Raw genomic sequence first — 13,275 nt, forward strand, 5'->3', positions numbered from 1 at the left:
AAGGTTATACATGATAAAGACCCCACTAGCTTTGAGGAATGAGAATTGAAGTAATGCTATGGATAAAGAATTGGTTGCACCTAAGGCAAATGACACATGAGATTTTGGTGCGCAAATCGGATGATGTAGCGAGAGTTGGAAGGTCCCCAAGAACAAAGAACTCTACTTTAAGCTCAAAAATCAAGAGAACAGACTTGCACAACATGAGGCAAAAAGAACAATTGGGTACAATCTTCCCCCATGCCTTGTGTGAGCACTCCACAAAGCATGTATTTATAAATTTATTCATCTCAAAGCTCAAAAATAGCCCAATTTTACAATTAGCATGCTTTAGCTTTTGTGTTTGCTTTTGTCCAAATAAAGAATAAAGCGGTTGAGCAGTCCAAGAGTCGGGCAGTGCCCAAATACAATGTCCAATAATGAATATTTAAACCGTGCGCCCATGCGCATACAAAATACTAGATATATGTCAAGTGCTTCAATCAATAAGCACGCCTAAATAAATATTAGTGCCACGCCTTTAATGATAAGACGTGTGCCCATCGAAAATGATAATTTCTTCTAAGTAACTTGAATACACACTATCGCCCAGTACTTCCCAATGCCAACGCCGCTTGCTCTACATATCAGCTGAAGCATTCACAATTGTTAGAAAATAATAAAATTAAACCGACAAAAGTGAATATCTAGCATTCTTTAGCTACAAAATAAATAAATAGGTTGGAACTCTGTCCTAACCTTAATTTAATACGAGTGCGCACTCTAAACTCATAAACATCCATTAATTTAAGTATGTATTTTACGGAATCATCCACTTGCACATTGATAAATAAATATAGTTTTACGAAATCCACCGCAAAACCTCACAGAATCCACCATGGAATAAAAGCTCATGGAATCCACCATGGTCTCACGGAATCCACCATGAAATATGCCTCTTGGCATCATAATCCTGGGGTGGGATAACAATTGTCCTCAATTGAAACAAATGGGCAAACAGAAGCTACAAACAATACAATTTTGGATCTTTTACATGCATACACAATTTTAAAACCATAAACATGGGATACACACTTGCATTTACTTCAGTTTGCATATAATAACATACACATATAGCTACACGAAAAGCACATTTTGAAATCATTTATGGATATAGATTGCCTACACGTGTTAGCTTATTGTCAAACAAAGTTAAAGCTGTTGATGATATTGCCAATATGCATGCTACTATTTTGGTTGAAGTTAAAGACAAGATTGCGAAAGCCCAGCAATTATACAAAATAAGCTAACAAGAAAAGAAAACCTATGAGTTTCACAATTGATGATTATGTTTGGTTACACATTGAAAAGAGAAGATTACAAAGTGTTGAGAAACGTCATGTTGTAAAGTTACAAAGTAGTCCAAAAATTATTGCAGAATCTAGAATCATAATCAGAAATAATAACTTTTGGCAAACCATGGTTAGTGAAAATAGTTTTCAAAAACTATTGTGCAGCTTGAGATGTAGTTAACGTTTTCTTGCATGTAATGAAATATGCTTGTTTGCTAAATTGATCTACAATAGTCCAAATCATATCATGATTAGCTTGGGTGTTAGGCAAGCTAGTAATAAAATCCATTGAAATATGTTCCCATGGTCGTTCTAGAATTGGTAAAGGCATTAATAAACCATATTGCTTACCATGGTGTCACTTAACTCTTTGACAAATTAAGCATTCAGATACAAAGTTAGAAATATCAGATTCCATCTGTGGCCAATAAAAATCTTCAACCAATGTGTGTAAAGTAGAAATAATGCCTCTATGGCCTTGATACGGAGAACAACGAATTTCGTGCAACAAAATGATCGAAATGAAACAGTCACACACAACCTTTTCTCATAAAACGTAAATCTGTCAGAATAAAACAATAAATTTATTGGAATCCAGTTATTTGCAATTAATGTATTCCAATCAGCTTGAAAACTGGGGTCTTGGTCATAAGTATCTTTCATAGAGATAAGGGAATTAAAAGATATCACAAAGATATTATGAATAGTTGGTCTTCTACTCAAGGCATCTACGACAACATTTTCTTTTTCGGGTTGATATTGGATAAGTGGGTGGAAACTTTGAATAAAACCAGTCCATTTAATATGACGGTCAGAGATTTGTGGCTAACTAAGGAGATGTTTGATACTTTGTTAGTCAGTTTTGATCATGAATTCAGATCCCATTAAATAGTGTTTCCATTGTCGTAAAGCTTGTACTACAACTAGCAATTCCTTATCATAGATAGAATACTTGAGTTTAGAGGGTTTAAGTTTGTAGCTAGAGTAGGCTATGGGATGTGAATCTTGCATAAGGACAGCTCCTATTCTAGATCCACTAGCGTCAGTGACTACTAGGAAGAATGGTTTATTAAAGTCAGGTAGTTGCAATACAGGAGTGTGTGTTAAGGCATGTTTCAGTAAATCAAAAGACTTTTGCTGATTTTCAGACCAATGATACACAATACCTTTCTTTAATAATTTGGTCAAAGGTAATACAAGCAATGAAAAATTTCTCACATTTTTTGTAAAAGCTAGCAAGACCTAAGAAAGAGCGTAATTCATGCACATTTTTAGGTATCGACCAATTCAAAATTGCTTCTATCTTTTTAGGATCAACTTTAATACCTTCAAATGAAACAATATGTCCTAAATATTCAATGTGGGTTTGGAAAAATTCACTCTTTTCAGGATTAGCATATAATTGATTCTTTTTCAATAAATTGAAAACCAAGGATAAATGTTCATAATGCTCATTTTCATTTTTATTGAAAACCAATATGTCATCAAAGAAAACAATGACACAATGTTGATGCTTCAAAAATATGCGATTCATCATATGACTGGCTGGTGCATTAGTTAAACCAAAAGGCATAACAAGGAATTCATAGTGTCCAAATTGAGTCCTAAATGCAATTTTGAAAATATCAGATGTGTCCAGTCGTACTTGATGGTATCCAGATTTAAGATCTATTTTGCTAAATATTGTAGCTCCTTGTAGTTTATCCATGAGGTCGTCTACCCTAGGGATTGGATATCTATTCTTGACAGTGATCTTATTTAGGACACGATAATCAATGCACATCCTACATGTGTTTTTTAACTAATATGATAGGTACACCAAAAGGAGAACTACTAGGTCTAATGAGTCCTCGGGTTAACAATTATTCAACTTAGGTTTGAATTTCTTTCTATTCAATTTAATTATGTCAATAAGGTGCTTTAGATAGTGGTTGAGAACATGGAATTAAGTCTATTTTATGATCTTCAGGACATGTAGGTGGTAAGCCAGGTGATAAGTCAGTAGAGCAAAAAAATCTTTAAATTGTGAAAGAAATTGTGCGTGCCTAGGATGCATCTGATTTTCCTTAGCTTCAATTTCATTCACCCATATTAAGTAGGATTTGCTACCTTTTCTAAATGCACATTTAGCCTATGTATGACTAAGCAATGGAAAATTACCATGGGTGTGCATACCATGCAATGTGATTTGCTTTTCATTAGAATGAATCTTCATTGAATATGTGGAATAATCTATATCAGGATTATATTTGTGACGCTAAGGCATTCCTAAGATAATGTCACTAGATTGCAAAGGCACAACTTAAAATTTCTTCGCTCAACATAATCACCAATTTTAATTTCTAAGTCATGCACTTCTTGTGTTCCATTGTATCTAGTGCCTAAAAATGCAATCTTGATGCGATAATGAGTCAAAATAGTATGTAAATTCAATTCTTTGACCAATTTTGCAGAAATAAAATTGTGTGCTCCCGTCATCATGTAAAAAAATCTTTTCTCTACCATACACAAGACATTTCATCTTTAATAAAGAATGGGGATTTGGCATACCTGGTAAAGTATCTAAAGTAGTACCAATATTGTCATCGTCTTGTGTGAAATCTATGGAAGGTAGATTCTTGTAGGGTGATCGAGGCCTAGGGTGGTCGAGGCCTAGGGATAGAGAGTGGCAAGAGTTGAGGAGAGAACAACCCACAAAAAAGCACAAACCTTATCCTTCTCTTATTTGTAGCAAAAAAAAAAAAAAGACATGGATTGTACCTATTGTTAAGGCATGAGCTTGATTTTGCCCCCATCTCCTTCTCCCTCTTCCTTGTGAATAACAACAATGCCTCCTTTCTCTTCTTCTCCTTCATTACATTACTGTTTCTCTTTTCCCAACATTAGTAGAAAAGCACATGTATACAACCCTACTTTCCCTCTCTTCCTCAAATTGCAAAAACAAAAGTAGGAAGCCTTGCTTTTCTTTTTTCCCAAAGTGAGTGATAGAGAGCACAAGCTAAACCTTATTGGATATTTTCTTTATAAAATGTTCTAGAGTCATTTTCCAAGATGCTTTCTTTTCAACATATCTAATTCCCATTCTACGATAGCAAAATCACGCAAACACTAGTCCAAGGGAATCAATTTGCTTGCAATTTTCTCACTTGTCCTCCTTTATTTCACAATATGTTTTGGAGTGCAAGTTCCTATTCCATTTGTACGGCAAATGATTATGTACCTTAATGGTTGATTCCATTCATGACCCAACAACAACAAAACCAAACTATTGCGTCTTTCATTCGCCATGGTGGGATGTTGAATGGAATTCTTATATGCTTAAGAGCTTCAACCAACTCAAATATGGCTACCTCTCACATAACCATCACATCTTTGCCTCTTCAACAGTTCTCTCCTCTTCCAACCCCAAAAGCAAGAAAGCATGATTGATGATAGGTGTAGTGAACTTATTGACTTATCTTTGCATTATAGTCAAGATTCAAAGTCTTGCAAATAGCTCCACAATCCAAGTGTGGCTCCTTCAAACATTCCTTCACTCCATAGCCTTCATGCCTATTTGCACTAGCTCCATGAAATGAGATATGGAGAAGAAAAAGAAGAATAATGCAAGAAAAGAGGAGAGCTTCTCCCTTCGGTTGCTTAGTCTCGCTCACACACACACACACACACACGCACACGCACACGCACACGCACACGCACACGCACACACACACACACACACACTCTACGCAAGCAAGATAGTAAGAAGTAAGAAGTAAAGATGCTCTCTCAAAGTTTGCACACACAAGAATGAGTTCCTCTATTCACTTTTTGGGTTTCAGATGTAGGGTTTTCAAATTAGGGCTCCCTCTAAAAGTTCAAATATCACACCTCTTTTTGGCCCAAAATTGGCGCTTTTTAATTTACGCATACAACTTAGATTAATTGGATAGTCCCTAACTCTGAATGAATAAAGGCACTACACCCACAACCATGATTGTTGCATGTAACCATTTTGACCCAAAAATAAACTACACCTTCCATAGGTGTGAGCCTAGCTCTTGGAGATACATCAAAATGACATATAGTTGTTCTTTTAGTAGTTCAAAGGGCTTAGGTTGACGTTTTCTAAAATAGAAGGAAAGAAGGCTATTGTTTGAAGGAGAGAACATGGTGAACCATGTGTGTGTTTGTTGAGTGTGGGAATTTTGATATGTAAGTCCCATTAAGAATGGTGGTTGCCACTTGATGCATGGCAACACCCCTATTGTTGCATGTATGCAACCTTCAAAGCACCACCTTAGGGATGGTGGTGCTAATGGAAGGGAGGAGGTGAATGGGAGGAGGAAAGATTAATGGGTGGTGGGGAGAGCATTGAATTGGACTACACTAGTGCTACCAAACAAGAGCAAATCAACATGGAGGAGGTTGAGAAAGAGCTACATGACAACATTGGTCTACATAATGGAAGAAAGAAATGACAAGCGAAGATTGGTTGGAGGGTGCTAGAAGCACCCTCAATGTTTAACTCAGAAATCTTAAGCACCGATTCATGCAATACTCAATAATTGGGATGGTTTGCATCAACCTATTTAACCACAACACTCTTATTATAATATTGGTTCATCCATAAGGGTTTTTTCTTTGTAGTTCTAGAGAACAATATTGAGTGTGATTATATGCTAGGTAGTATTGTAGGGTCCACATTGAACTTGGTCTACACCCTACCATGGTTTGCAAATTTTCATCTGGTCCTTATCATACTAGCTTAAGGGAGGGGCGGGAGCTTTAATGGAAGTACTGGGGCAGCTCTTGTGTGCACCACAAATTGCAGTGAAAATGCATGTTGATGGTGAGGCAATGGTGATTTCATCTATATATGCATACAATATTTTTTTAGGGCAAGGGCTTGGCTATGGGCCTAGCTAGACAACAAGTTAGCAATATCCACATGCTTAGACTAGAGATTGTCTGGCCACTTGTGTGATTGTTCTCATGGCATCGATAAGATAATTGCGGAAGAAAGGAATGCTTTGGATCACTTGTTCTTCAACAAGAATCACTAGACATTGTTTTTGTTAGATAATCATGATTGACTTTGTTTGCTTTTGTGTTTTGTTCATATATTGAGTTTTTGTGGTTGTTGTTTGGGATGATAGATCTTGCAATTTGTATCCAGAGTGAGCCTATATAAAACCTGCTCTAGTACCATCAAAACATTGTGGCTATTGATTCTCTATGAAAGACTAAATTTGCAATGCTATACACATTACACTCTTAGTCATCATCATTGTTTATTATAGATTTGAAAGTTTGGATTTTGTTGTGGTTTCGTGAAGGAGTTTGTTTCAAGGGCCATTCCAAGGCTCATTTTCATGAGAAGGTCTTGAAGTAGTTTGATGGCCTTCTTCCAATGTTGGCTAGAGCTTAGAGCAACATGAGGCTTCCTCTCATGACACCAACACTACAATCGAAGACTTTTATGTTCAGAGTGAGGGTGCAACATCATCAAGTTAGCTTCCTCTCATGATGCCAACACTACAATCGAAGACTTTTATGTTCATAGTGAGGGTGCAACATCATCAGGTTGGCATCATCAATATACAAGGACATCAATGGGGAAGAAAAAAAGGTCAAGGGAGGGGCTCAATGTGTGTGTGTGTGTGTAGGCTATGTGTGTACTTGTGTGTGGGTGGTTGGGAGGATATGAGAGGGCAGGATGGGGGTGGGGGACTAGGAAAGTGGGTCGTTAGGTTGTTGAAGGCCTTCACAAACTATAGAAAACTCTCTCTCTCTCTCTCTCTCTCTCACTCTCACAAAAGCGGACCCAAAAGACTCTCCTACCCCTCCCACTTCACATGACATCGTCCTCCCCATCCCTCACTCTCTCTTACAGCGCCATCGCCCTCCCCTTATGTGCTCCCCTCTCGTATGGCCTCTATCCATCCGCCACAGAAGCCCCCTCCATTGCCTCCGGATCCTCGGACCCTGCAGCAGGAGCTCCCGGCCCAGCCCCCGGACCATCATTCGATCGGGCAGCGACAGATGCAGCTGAAGGAAGACGATCATCTCAAGGAGGAAGATGAGAATGAGGAAGTCGAGCTGCAGCGCAGAGAGACGAAGCTGGAGGGCGAACAGGACGTGAAGAAGCCATTAAAGCAAGTAGAGCAGGCGCAGGACCAGGTCCCAGGACTCCAGCATCAGCTCCGTCGTGTATTAGAGGAAGGCACAGAGACGCAGATTGAGGTGCATGCCTATCGACAGGATGAGATGGCCGCAATCGAGTCCTTGTCTCTTCCATTCGCGCCGCAGATGCAGCCCCAGGTTGGCCAAATATTTGTTTGCGTAGGCTTCCATTCAACAAAATTTTTTGTGACTTAATGGATGGATTGTGCCTAGCTTGACTGCTTCTTTTAGTCAAAAGTTCCCTTGACAGGTTATCTCTTTTGGCATCCATAATTTGATGTATGGTCAATTGCAGACTATCTTTCCATCGGCCACTAATGGTCAATCGGGAAAGGAGGAAGAGACCTCTGGCCGATCACCTGTTGAAGCTCTGGTTGCCATGTCACCCCTACTGCCATCCTCAGTGGAGGATAGGAAAGCAGAGGTCTTCAGTTATGGGCCTTCACCAGCATGTGAGCCTGCCACTTCTTTTCCATTGGGCATTTGCAACTCGAAGGAAGCAGGGAACTCCAAACAACCTCCTCTCAGAATCGATCCTGCCATAGCTCCACCATTGCAGGAATCAAGCAAGAGCAGATCATCACATAACCTGCCCTGCAACCAGGTATTCTATTGTATTTTTCATCTAAAATAAGGCACTTCCCTTTCCTGTATTTGGCTCTCTAACAAAATTATTGGGCACAGATAGAAAGTGTTCTACAATCCTGCATTACAACAGCTCAGAGCCATGCCACACACCTCCTGCAGCAAGCTATGGGCACTGTTCAGGAAAAAGTTTTGTGTGCCCTACATCAGGTTGCCCTAGACATTGTGGACCGTGTGGGAAAAGATGCATCGAGCAGAATATTTATGGCAGAGAGAAAAGCTGTGCTTTTTGAGCAGGAACTCTGTAGTGTCAAGCAGCAAGCTCTGTCAATGCTCTTGAGACTCAAGGCTGATGCTGATGCTCAGGTTGCTAAACTATCCCGTCTGTTGTTGTTAAACAGTATCACCCAGCTTTGTGATCAAATTTCTTGCATAGTATCCTGCAATGCCTTTTAGGTCTACAATTTATGGTTATTAGTAGTCAGTTGTGAGCACGATCTTGTGCCACAAATAGACTTAATAATCAAGCTCTTAGTCATAAACAGTTAGGCTTTCAGATCCTTTTGAGCTTCATTATAAGAGTTGCCTTTTACAAGCATACATTTTTGTATTTGACACAGCTGCATTAAAAAAAAAAAGTATGTTCTGACAAGGAGGCTTGTGGGTCGTTTTGGTTGGCTGACTTCATATCAGATTAAGGAGAGTGAAAAAAGATTCCTTAGTGAAAGGAAACGTGCACAAGATGCAGAGGCTAAGCTTGCAGCCACACAAGAGATATCAAGGCGGTTGAAGCTAGAGCTGAAGAAAAAAGGTGAGATTCTGGATAAAATGCAAAAGCTGGTGCAACCTGTTAATGGAGATCATTATGATAAGCCATGCACCTATATTGAGTCAAGTAGCAAAAATGGACTAGCTGATTCAGTTTCAAAATCTACACACAATGGAGCTCTTCACAGTTCAGCTGTTAAATCTGTGGAGAACAAGATTCTTCACAATAGGAAAAGACTATATTCTGAGGTTCCTAGGATGATGATACAAAAGGCTGATAAATGTGTAGGTCAGTCCCATGAGATGGCACAGGATTTTGATAAGGATAAGAGAGTGGATACAACAGAAACAGTTTCCACTGAAGGGCTGGTTCAGATAAGACAGCAACAAGGAGATCTCTTGTGTGAAGAACTGGATAATGTATTAGTTGCTCAGAAGGCCTACAAGTTGAATATGGCATCAGTTGCAACTAGTGTTGATGAAAGATCACTAGTTGACAATCGGGATGCAGATAAGGAGAACACTACCGAGCTCAACTTGCCTGCTTTAGACATAGAGATGGCAAAAAATGAAGTGAATCATGTGGGTAAAGCTGCTGTGAATAGGTATGCTGACAATATTGAGAACACTAAAATCCTGGCAGCTTCAGATTTTATGGACCTTCCGACAACTGTAGATTCAGGTATTTCTACAAAAAGAGTTGATGTGAATGAGACAAGTGCAAGTCTTCCTGGTATGGAAGAAGCTTTGGATGAGGCTGGGAGAGTGCTACCAAAACATTGTTCACCCATATCTACTCTTACTGAAGGAGGATGTGTCACCAGGGAGGCTTGTGCGGCCTCGTCTTATCAACTTCAGCATGAAGGAAAATGTGAAATGCTTGAAGTTGAGCAGCAAATTTTAGATCCTCAAACTCATCATGAGGTATGCATTGTGCAATCTGCACGGTCTAGTTCTGTGTGTCCATCAGGCGACATCGTAAATGGCAAGAGTCCCAGCCCTTGTGGGAAAGACAGTGGTTTGTTGACAGAGGCATTCACTGAGTTTCCCCGTGATTATGAGGCTGCTACCTCACTCGCAGAATTAGCAGTAACATGTAAAGAGGCTGGAGATCATTCTGGTGAGACCTCTGTTTCTAATGCAAGCAGACAAGAAAGTGAGTACAGACCACGTGTGTCAGGCCCAAGGATGAAGCGTAAGAGATCAGTTCTGGAGAAGAAACATGTCTTGGGCTTCCAAGTTGAATCAGTGAAGAGGATGAAAGCAACCAAAGGACATCCTAGTTCTTTGGATAATTGTAAAGAAAGGTATACAAGGAGATCGAAGCCTGCAGATCAAACCATTTCCAAAGACAATATCGGGATTGAGTCCTCACGTGATAGCCGGAGACTTATGCAAGGAGCACGGCAGGTATTCACTTTTGTGCAGATGTCTCCTTTTTATTTGAGCTGAATGATTCTAATCCCTTATTGAATATATGGTTATCTGAACTAGGAGACTGTTGTGCTGCAGCTTTTGTGCTTGTCAGAAAAGAAGTGGTGATATACTTTCATCAGCAAATGTGGAAAGACTCTAAAAGCAAAAAGAGGACAGTAAGTTACATCCTTCCCTACAAAAAGTTTCACAAATCACTGATTTTTCACAAAAGAGTGGTTGAGTCAGTGATCTCAGGTTCCATAAAACTAGCAAACAGGCTTATTTTGCCTGTTTCTTTCCAAACATTGTATCTACTGGTTCCAGATATAAAGGTGAGACACGTCCAATGCTTAATTCATAAGCACTTTGTGATTCTTCTCTTTCCAATTAAGATTTATGATAAAATTCAGTTCATTTTTCAAGGATTTTTTGGTGCAAGACAGAGTTTTAGCTCATTGTTTTTTAAAGTAAGCACTAAAGTTTTGGCCTGAACTATTTAGAAGCTTGATATTTTGTATTTACAGTGAGATAATTCATTGTAAGGGTTCTTGTTATTATGAGTGCATGTACATGCATAAATGTGGGATATGCTGATGAAGTACATTTCCAAGCTTGTGGATGCAACTAAAATCATAATGAGAACATTTTTTGCTCCACTTAAAAATGAGTTTTCAATGGTTTTATTGTAATAATGACTGGATATTTGGAATACAATATTTTGAAGGCTGAATATCTGCTTCCAGCCCAGCGCAGAGGGTGCTCGGGACTTGACAACAGATGTTGATCTTTTGGCAGCCGGTTTTGGCTTTCTGCGGGCCCACCATCTACACTATTGATTATATTCTCTTTTGGGTTTTGATGAAATATGGGGTATTGTGGACTATCTATGTGTTAGAAGTGGTGCAGCAATGAAAGCATAGTCAAGTGTTGAAATAAACTACTGAACACAAGACAGAAGAGAAAGGGAACAAAAGAACACTGCAAAGGAAGAGAACTCAGAGATGTGCTTGGGAAATGGAATCCATATACCAAATATGAGAATGACATATACAACAGTGAGTCATTGGCTATGTGGGCACTGGTGTCGGAAGGGTTTTAGTCGAAAGGTCGTATCCATCGGAGATCAGAGAGAGAAGGAAGTAGAGAATAGGAGATAGAAGAGAATAAAAAGAATAGATGAGAGGTACATAAGATAAAAACAAAGCACAATGAATCAAAGCACTATGTATTGATAAAACTTGAGAAGATAAATAAAATCCTTGTCTAGGACTACTTGGAAGCAATCTCTAAGCATTAGATCTCTTACAGCTCCCTAGTAGATAAAAAATGTGCGTAAAAAACTATCTTTTTTTTGTTGCTTAGATCGGAAATTTGATAGTTTCGTGGGCTTTAAAAGGGGGGTAAAACCCTAGGACACCTGGTCTGAATTCTCCTCGATCACTTCTTGTTCGAAGTACTGTTTGTTGCTTGTAAACTGTGATCGTGTACCTTGTGATTTCGGAAGTCTTTTTTTTAAAATGTGATCTTTCAAAATTGGTTGAAAAGCCACTTTTTTTGCATGTCACCTTATTTTAGAAGTCTTTTACAAAATTTTTAGATATTTACAAGAAATAATATCCAAAATATCAAAAAATGATAAAATTGTTCAAAAATCTCGTATTTTTTGATCATTCATACTATGGACACTAACACTAATGACTAATATGACATTGACTCTCTAGATTAATAAGAAAGTTGGATAATGATGTACTTTAGGGTTTTTCACACTGACTATATAGTGACATGACATTCACTCTCTCTGAACTTGCACATTCTTTGATATGTGCCATCGATGCATTACTTCAATCAAACACCCATAGCGTCAACTTATTACTCATCATGCATATAAAAAGGTATCCCCTTGGATCCTAGATCAAAGTGATTAGCATTTGCATAACTTTATTACCATACTAAGTATCCACTTCAAAGTCATCAAGCCTTGGATGTGTATCATATACTAGAGATTATTGAATTTTCATATATAGACTATCAATGTATCCATCAACAAATACATAGCAACATGCATACTCTTTCAAAGTCCAACGTATGAAAATTTACTTATACTGATAATTGTGTACTATATTAAACATAAACTAAGCTTCATCCACATTTCTTGTTACTATCTTAGATATTCTTACATTATCTTTATTTCTCTTTTGTTTCTCTTTCATAAGTACATTCGTATTTTGTCATTTTGCTAAATATGTATCCATTGAATATGCATCTACCGGTGATTTCCAACTAGTTATGCCATGAATGCTTTACCTTGCATGAGATATTTTACTATCTATAGCTTTTCTCTTTTCAGTTACATACAAAGTATGTGTTTATATTGCAACCTTTAGATCCACCATCACTTGGCCAGGCATTTCATCTAAATGTAGACTAAAAGTAGAAGTATGTACAACCTCATAAGCATTTCGAACAACCGAGTTTTCCAACAAGTTTTGCATACATTTCTTTCTAAAATTCAAAGCAAGAGGCAATCTTGTTACTTGTGTATGAATCTTGTCATCTTTCCAAAAGATGAGCTGTCATGCCAAGGCCTCCCGATAAGTAGCACAATCCTTCCTTTCATGCTTCAAACTATCAAACCACATATATATTTTCCTTGGTTTAGGGACTATTACCTATCCCCTTTCCTCTTGTTCTTTCTCATCTAATTTTGTGACCTTCAATTGAAGATCCTGCATGTCTTTAATCAATTCATCTAATACATCTTCTCTAATAGTGGAAACAACAAGTGTAGCCATATGTTTAGCCATAGAAATAAGTGGCTTACTAGATACATCAACTGCTTTGGTCGTAATAGTGGGCAAGTTAGATACATACAATCTTTCTCTTCTTCTATGCTTTTTCACCAGTGTAGTAATAGCTTCCTTAACATGCCTCCACTTTGTTTTAAGCCCTGTCTCTGTAGCCTTATCCTCTAATAAATCATTAAGCTTCTCTTGAAATTCAGGATTTGCCT

General features: G+C 38.3%; 1 protein-coding gene across 3 annotated transcripts; it reads left to right on the forward strand.

Moving 5' to 3' along the window:
- Positions 1-7,132: 7,132 nt before the first annotated feature.
- LOC148008931 (uncharacterized) lies at positions 7,133-11,526 on the forward strand. Of its 3 annotated transcripts, none has more exons than XR_015689882.1 (6): positions 7,133-7,634; positions 7,792-8,100; positions 8,181-8,447; positions 8,775-10,259; positions 10,362-10,441; positions 11,009-11,526. XR_015689882.1 is itself a non-coding variant. In XM_087673894.1 (6 exons), exons 1-6 carry the CDS (start codon positions 7,242-7,244, stop codon positions 10,389-10,391), a joined length of 2,238 nt encoding a protein of 745 aa, XP_087530020.1. In that variant the 5' UTR covers positions 7,133-7,241; the 3' UTR covers positions 10,392-10,708. The 3 variants fall into 3 exon arrangements, 2 of the variants coding, with proteins under 2 accessions (XP_087530020.1, XP_087530019.1); XM_087673894.1 differs by lacking the exon at positions 11,009-11,526 and having other exon boundaries at positions 8,775-8,892; positions 9,139-10,259; positions 10,362-10,708; XM_087673893.1 differs by lacking the exon at positions 11,009-11,526 and having other exon boundaries at positions 10,362-10,708.
- Positions 11,527-13,275: the final 1,749 nt, after the last annotated feature.

Source organism: Lygodium microphyllum, unplaced genomic scaffold (assembly GCF_053477565.2).
Source record: "Lygodium microphyllum isolate KBCC unplaced genomic scaffold, Lygodium_microphyllum_v1.1.10 scaffold_44, whole genome shotgun sequence".
Taxonomy (NCBI): domain Eukaryota; kingdom Viridiplantae; phylum Streptophyta; class Polypodiopsida; order Schizaeales; family Lygodiaceae; genus Lygodium; species Lygodium microphyllum.

Excerpts from the sequence above, each read along its gene's own strand:
- LOC148008931 (XM_087673893.1), top strand. The coding sequence starts at position 7,242 with ATGGCCTCTATCCATCCGCCACAGAAGCCCCCTCCATTGCCTCCGGAT. Across the intron at positions 7,635-7,791 it reads CGCCGCAGATGCAGCCCCAG|ACTATCTTTCCATCGGCCAC; the intron begins GTTGGCCAAATA and ends GGTCAATTGCAG. Across the intron at positions 10,260-10,361 it reads TTATGCAAGGAGCACGGCAG|CTTTTGTGCTTGTCAGAAAA; the intron begins GTATTCACTTTT and ends GTTGTGCTGCAG.